An 8,080-nucleotide genomic window follows, 5' to 3' on the forward strand; every position below is an offset into this window, starting at 1 on the left:
AATATCTCCTATTCCGCTCGATATTTCTATAACGACCGGTTTCAATTGCCAAAGAATGTGCATACATACGAAGTTTTGTTAAACATATTCTATATTTCTTAGGCATGTCACACGCTGTTGAGTTTTCACTATGCGATTACTGAAGGTACCGGGACTATGTTGTTTGTGATATTGTGGTCCAGAAGTGAGTCGCGATAGGAGCTTTGACACTGCGATATCTTGTCGGTGGTATAATCTGTTATTTCACAAAGTTCACTTGTTTGTGTATTAACATTATAGTAGCCTATTACTTTTATACATCAGACTTAAATGAACGTCAGACCGTAACGGCTCGTATTACACGAAATATGTATACGTGTACATTTTACTAACGAGTTTGTACACGTAGTCAACCGGTAAGTCTAGATATAATGCATCTATTTTGAGAGTTAACACTCTCGGTCACCACTACGTTTCAGCAGGAAGTTCCCCATTGCTAAGATGGCGACCAATGTTACGAGGGGAGTATCGCTGTCATGTTTACTGTGTTTAAAGGAATACAATATACCGAGGACTTTGCCGTGCCACCATACATACTGTGAGGAATGTTTGAAACACTACATCGAAAACCTTTCTGGTGCGGAGTTTGTATGTCCTGTTGGTTGCAATGTGGTGGGAACTATAGACTCCAGTATACAGATGGACGAGCTGATTAAGACATTTCCTATCAACGTACTGTATGCTTCGCTCGCCAAGTCTGCACGCCTGGACGAACGAGAGTGTGACCACTGTCCAAACCAAACCATGGCCAGACGTGCAACGATGTGGTGTAAAAACTGCGAAGGGTCATTGTGTAGAGACTGTACTGTCGATCACCGAAAACGACGGATATCTGTGAATCACGACATCATTGACATCGCGAAGGAAGGCAACCACGTGGTTGAGTCTTTTAGAGTAGAAGTGAATTGCCCCTGTCACAAAGGAAGGCAAATTGTTTCGTTCTGTTCCGTTCATTCTGAACTATGTTGCTCGGAGTGTTGTAAAACACGTCATGTCGGCTGTACATTATGGACTATAACTGACGCATCGCAGAGACAAGTCGCTAATATGAACTTTGAGCAAATGGCTAGGAAAATATCAGATTTATCAAATAAACAGAAAGATAACATGAAAGAGTTGGACTCACAATACGAACAACATCTTGTCTCGATGAATACTCACATCATGAATGCGAAAGACAAATTAGATACTTTGCACAAACTATTCCAGGTAAAAACTCGGGAGGAAAAGAAGGCAAGGAAACGCCAGTTGGAAATACTTCAGCAGCAGACACGGATGTTCCAGACAGAGCTAGAAAATAATTCCAAGATTTGTTCCTCAATAACAAAGGGAATTTCTCAAAACCAATCGTTCGTTGTGTTGACACAAATCAGGGAGCAGACCAGAAAACATTTCGAAGCCATACAATACATTCTTGACGGTTACATCGATGTCAGGGTCGACCTACAAATCACAGACACGATAGAACATGTAGAATCTCTGAAGTCTGTTGGCGAGGTCACTGAGACGCTTTACCAGTCTGTCGTATTCAAAGATGCTTTAAATACTATCGAGCATGATTTAATATCAGAGCACTCAAGTTCTTCGGATTCCTACCCCAAAAACGATTCTTCATATTGCAGCATGGACCTCCCGACGTCAGAACACTTCTCAGAAGAGACAACGGTTAAACATATTTATCCAGAGCAACAATTGGTGAAAACCCCCAGGTTAGGGGTTCCTGGTCTTCCCCGACCTTGTGTGCCCTCAAGACCGGAGTTAGTTCTAGGAAACACCTTAAAATGTGTGATAAGTGTCAAGTCATCTGATCTAGGAAATCGCACCTGGTTAACTGGAGGAACCTATCTCCCGGACGGTCGGCTGATATTAGCTGACTTCGGAAACGGACAAATCTTACTTTGTGATGAAAGATACAATATTATAAGGAAAGAAAAAATGAAGGTAGGGCCGCAAGAGATAGCTTACTGTGAGGTACAAAATGCAGTTTATGTCAGGACAGGCCCACAAATTGTGAAATTCAGCCTCGACCCATTTGCATTAAGACAGATTGGAACAATTGAGCTTCCTGCTGGAACAACCCACCAATGCGGTATAGCATTATATGAGGATACTCTTGTCGTAGGCTCGCTCGGATCTGTCCTACTGATGTCCAGGGACGGTAAGGTGCTGAGGGTGATTAGACGGCAGGGAAAGCCGTACAGTGTTACAATCTGTCGTCCTCTTCAGCGGTTCTGTTACATGCACAACGACGATATAGTTTACTGCTCCATGAACGGCGATGAAGTGTCCAGATACAATAGAAAACACTACGAGTGCAAGAAAGTACGTGGAATGGGCTTCGACATGTACGGCCATCTGTACCTATGCTGCTTCACTCAACCAAGAGGTTACATATACCAACTACCACAGACTGGACAAAAAGGGCGTGTCCTTTCGTATCAGGGCAGCATGAAACGCCCACGGTTTGTCATGTACCATCCCAGGAAACAAGAATTCATCGTGACGTCATTTCAAGAACGTGTTGCCTTCGAAGTTGCCGTGTTTGATTGAAACGTGAAGTGAAGTAATCGGAAAGTTGTTGTGACGAAGCAATGTGACGAACCGCTCGTTGTACACGTGATCAGCACTGCAGAAAATCAGTGGGGAAATTCATTGTTGGAAGAGTATTATTGTTGTGTGCTTAGATCGTCTAAAGACCTGTTTCTGTGCACTGACCTTTTGCGCATCGCTGTGCGCTTACCGCGTTTTCTTTACGTCATAATTATTTGGGTAGAAAAAGTAAACATATAGTTAACGTCTGCGATGATGTTGAAGAAAATGAAGTCAATTAAATCAATTTTACTCAAAAACACACGGAAAAGTAGCTTTTCTACTAGTACTCTTTATAGAACTAGAAAACAATAGAAACACTCCTGGAAAATGTAAAATTTTCAACATTATTTATATGCAACATTTCATCATTGTATGCTTAGCCTATTGTTTGTTTGGCTATTCTACAGGTAGCGCTTTAAAGTATGATGTTTATAATTTTCTGTGAATTCCCTTCTTCATTTTCTTAGTAATTGTAATTATCCTATGCACACTATTCGTTTGTGATTCCAAATTGTAGCAAATACAAACGTGATTACCATTTTGCAAACATTTTCCCCAGACACACTTTCATTTTTTTGGACTTAAGCGGTGTCACAGAATATACAGTTTGTGTTAGAAATAGACGGGCACAGAAACTGGTCACATAATGGCGTCGTTCAATGACAAGATAGTTTAATAACTTTTCATTGTAGAGTAAAGGAAGTGACTCAAACTAACAATCCAGTTAAAATTAAAGACTACAAATTATTGATAACCCGACCGTGTAAATCACACCCCTGTAAAAGTTTGCTGTTTTTCGTTTATTCGGCAAATTTGACATGAAGGCTCAAAAACTGGTCACCCGATGCTAGGAAACGTCGGTGGTTATTGTCCAGTGAGTGTAGACATTTCTGTTGGGAAATGTTGAAAGTTTATTGTCATAGGCTTGTAAGTGTGGACTACCAGGAAATGATGACGTAACGTGACAAAAGTGTTGTATGTGGGAACAGAACGTTTGGCCAGGAAACATTTGATGGGATAACGTGAACTGTTATTGTTTTGAAGGTGTAGAAGTCTTGGCCAGGAAACATTTGTTGGGTAACGTGAACTGTTATTGTTGAATTTGTCGAGAATTCCCCACTAGAACACAGCAGTATGATATGAATTGTGAATATTTCGATAGGAAGTGTGTGTTTACTAATCCTCACAGAAATGATCACGTGATCACGATCTAGAATCACAAAACTTCTTAACTTCAAGAACGTTCGCAGCAATTAAGATTTAGTTCTATATTTGCTGAAATATTACCTAACGTTTTAAGTCAATGTTCACACATCACCTCTGTACTTGTGTACGTTGAACATGATAGAAAATCAACTCTGCAGGGAAATGTGGAATTTCATATTTAGGTTAAGAACATTCTTAATATGTTTCGTAAATGACCAAATTTTTGCGGATACTGATCTCCAAATTCTTATCATAAAAACGACAAAATCAATACCTTATGTCAATAAAATTGTTACTTCAATTGCACTTTTACCAGTTTCAAATATAAGAAATTATCAATTTGATAAAAACCTCTATACAGCAATGAAGATATATTATACGAAGTGTTATATCTCAACATATTGAACATTTCACTTTCAGTATTGTCAAATAATAACGCTACTTTCTTGTGACTGCGAATATTTTCAATTTCAATTTCAGATGAAATTTTACCCATTTGCTACATCGATTACAGTATTATCACTACCTAACATTATTAAATTGATATATTTTTAGCTCACCTGCCCGAAGGGCAACTTTAAACAACTTCTTCTCAGTAACCAAAATGCCCAGGGTACTGATATTGGGCCTGTAGCATGCTGGGATGAAGGGCTACCAAGTTTGTTCAAATAAATGACCTTGACCAATTTTTAAGGTCACAGGGGTCAAATGTCTTAAAATCTTCAAACAACTTCTTCTCAATAACCAAAAGGCCCAGGGTACTGATATTGGACCTGTAGCATGCTGGGATGAAGGACTACCAAGTTATTTCAAATGAATGACCATGACCAACTTTCAAGGTCAAAGGGGTCAAATGTCTTAAAATCTTCAAACGACTTCTTCTCAATAACCAAAAGGCTCAGAGTACTTATATTGGACCTGTAGCATGCTGGGATGAAGGACTACCAAGTTATTTCAAATGAATGACCATGACCAACTTTCAAGGTCAAAGGGGTCAAATGTCTTAAAATCTTCAAACGACTTCTTCTCAATAACCAAAAGGCCCAGGGTACTGATATTGGGCCTGTAGCATGCTGGGATGAAGGGCTACCAAGTTTGTTAAAATGAAAGATGACCTTGACCAATTTTCAAGGTCACAGGGGTCAAATGTTTTAATAATTTCAAACAACTTCTCAATAACCAAAAGGCCCAGGGTACTGAAATTAGGCCTGTAGCATGCTGGGATGAAGGACTACCAAGTTTGTTCAAATGAATGACCTTGATCCACTTTCAACCTGATGTCCTTGTTCGACATTCAAGGTCACAGGCGTCATATGTTTAAATCTTTTAATAGGTTCTTATGAATCAAACACTGATATTCTGCCTGTAGCTGTATTTTAGTCCACTTTTAAGATTACAAGTGTGAGATTAATACCAGGTGAGCGATGCAGGCCCATTGGGCCTCTTGTTTAATTTGGGAATCTTACCAAGTAAGAGCAGCACATGCGTTATCCTATTAAAAATTGCCCTTTGCCCTGTGGTCCATCGTGTGACGTCATTAGAAACTGGGGTCAAATATTACACCGCTAATTCCCGCACTTTTTCGATACAATAATATTTGCATCGTGCTACTTTAAAATTAATTTTATTATGATAAACTGATAATAACATGTTGATGCTTGAGTATTAAATTAAACATGTAGAGTATATTTAATGGTTTACCGGTGAATACCATTTCACGAGTATTGCAGTTTATCGATATTTTTTCCGAGTGTTTAAATCCGTGGACAGTATCGGTTTATTCTGCCATACGAAATATAAGACTAGTATTGAGGAATATATAGATAAATTCACTCAGGAATCGACATGTTCGTTTATATACATTGCATAATATTCAAGATGTACAGTAATAAGTAAAGCATATTTATAATATAATGTAAAAATATAACAAAAATACATATATAGCCCATATAATACGTTTTAGTGTATTTTTCTTGACCTATATGTTTACATGGTGTATTAACAAGCATGTGATTCCTGATTTTCCGATCAGGAATTTTGCTGATAAAAAAAGCTATATGGTATTATTTACAAGTATCATTAACCTGCTCAGTAATAACAGGGGAGTGTCTTTATACCCCCCTGTATCATAATGTCAATAGTGATGACAGCGTAGATGAATTGGAATAACAACACTTGTAGATTAACATACCTGAAACATGTTATCATGCTAAATACAACTATAAGGATAAACATTGTACTAATATAAAAGCCTGACTGGTATCATGCTGCATTTTCATAAAGTTCATTGCAATAAAGAAAAAATAATCTAGCAATTTGTCAACTCAGTAACAGCGTTACTCCTTCAAACTCCTTGATCTTTGTCACACTTTGAACAAAACAACCTACAAGTGTCAAATGTATCCACAACAAGACGGCCCAAAACAGCGACCAATGAAACAACAACAGTGTAAATGGAAAAAATACGGATCCCCCGAAGGGACATGGTAAAACATTTACTAAACCGTGCGCACGGATTAACAAACCGTGCGCACGGATTACCAAACCGTGCACACGGATTATTAAACCGTGCGCACGGATTACCAAACCGTGCACACGGATTGACAAACCGTGCGCACGGATTACCAAACCGTGCGCACGAATTACCAAACCGTGCACACGGATTACCAAACCGTGCGCACGGATTACCAAACCGTGCGCACGGATTACGAAACCGTGCGCACGGATTACCAAAACGCCGGGTGTATCAGTTACCAGGAGTTATCTTTCTGTTCTCATTAGTTCTTCCCCGATATATGATAGCCAATTCCTACCGATCAACGGGAAGCCTACATTACGTAAGTATCGCGAACTTGACATAACTAACAAGGCAGATATGAAGATCTACTCAAAGAAGTTATTGATCCATTATTTGTTATTGATTAGCACCAAAATGTCCAAACATTTAGTGCTATTTATTGCATACAGTTGGTAAATTTATAAACGGGAGCACTTTGGTTTGCCATTTCTCATTTAAATTCGTTTACATGTGTATAACTCATCGCCCCTCCTCATTGGCTGATACTCTATATAGTAAGTGTGTTAGTATATTTCACAAACTGTGCATTATTGTATCGTTTCCCTCCGTGTTGTTTACATCTTATGTCAACTTATCACAAAACGCAGTGACACTATGAAAACAGACAGCAATTTACTCCCTCCTTTTGTCCATAAATTATCCGTGACATTTGGAGAAATTGGGTCGGTTAGGGTAAACTGCCCCGCCCATATTGACATTGGTGACACAAATCTCGTCAAAGTTTTGATAAATGGGTGACACTTAATATTGTAACGGGGTTATCACCTAAACTTCCACGCTACAAGTGGTCTCTGTCAAGTTTTTGAGATATTTTTTAACACTGGTCACCTTTGACTATATGGTGAATGCAGATTGCAATACACCGATATTATAAGGGAGGGAAACCAGCACGATCCTATTCAACTCCTTTACGTAGTATTGGTGCAAGTCTGCCCCCGATCAATGTCACTCACCCTAGTCATTATACCCCCGGAATGGTTCAGGCAATATTTCAGAAATCTCACAGACACCTAGCTTTTTTTACCGGTCCATATTTCGGACCTCGACATATCACATCACCAGCCCCCCCCGCATATTTGTCTGGGAATTTCAACTTTCTGCTTTCTCAACTGTCACTAAATATGGTGATGTAAATGTACAAGAAGAGAAATTCATAGAGAACCAAAATATCGTGCAATGCACTCAAACTATCTGGTATGAAATGCAAATGAAATACAGCCCAGGCAAAATTTTTTAAACGTTTTGTGATGTATTGACAATTTACACAGTGAAGGTCATCGTGAACTAATCATATTAGTGTACCTCATCTTTATAACCACGTGTCTGATTAGATGATACTGGTGACATGACAAAAAAACCCTTCAATTTCAAATTAAGATACATGTCGACGATGAACTGTATATGAATAACAAGAAATCCATTGATCACATTGTTCCTCCAGTGCTTGAAATCAAGGATACCACAGACTCTTCAACTTCAGACGCCTTTTGCAATCTTCGCTTGCGACATGACCAAAGGGGACGGCAGACTTCTAAGCTGTATGATAAACGGAAGGATTTTCTCTTTCCTATCGTGGACTTTCCCTTTCTCGATAGGAACATCTCTGCTCCCCCATCTACGGTGTTTACAATTTACATGGCTTGTACACTTCCGGTTATCAAAAGC

At 39.0% G+C, this 8,080-nt stretch overlaps 1 protein-coding gene across 1 annotated transcript; it reads left to right on the forward strand.

Moving 5' to 3' along the window:
- Nucleotides 1–480: 480 nt before the first annotated feature.
- LOC110451839 (probable E3 ubiquitin-protein ligase MID2) lies at nt 481–2,589 on the forward strand. Its single transcript, XM_021500048.1, has one exon. The coding sequence runs from the start codon at nt 481–483 to the stop codon at nt 2,587–2,589; it is 2,109 nt and encodes a 702-aa protein (XP_021355723.1).
- Nucleotides 2,590–8,080: the final 5,491 nt, after the last annotated feature.

Source organism: Mizuhopecten yessoensis, unplaced genomic scaffold, assembly GCF_002113885.1.
Source record: "Mizuhopecten yessoensis strain PY_sf001 unplaced genomic scaffold, ASM211388v2 scaffold6211, whole genome shotgun sequence".
Classification (NCBI taxonomy): domain Eukaryota; kingdom Metazoa; phylum Mollusca; class Bivalvia; order Pectinida; family Pectinidae; genus Mizuhopecten; species Mizuhopecten yessoensis.

Coding starts and splice junctions, on each gene's coding strand:
- LOC110451839 (XM_021500048.1), top strand. CDS start 481: ATGGCGACCAATGTTACGAGGGGAGTATCGCTGTCATGTTTACTGTGT.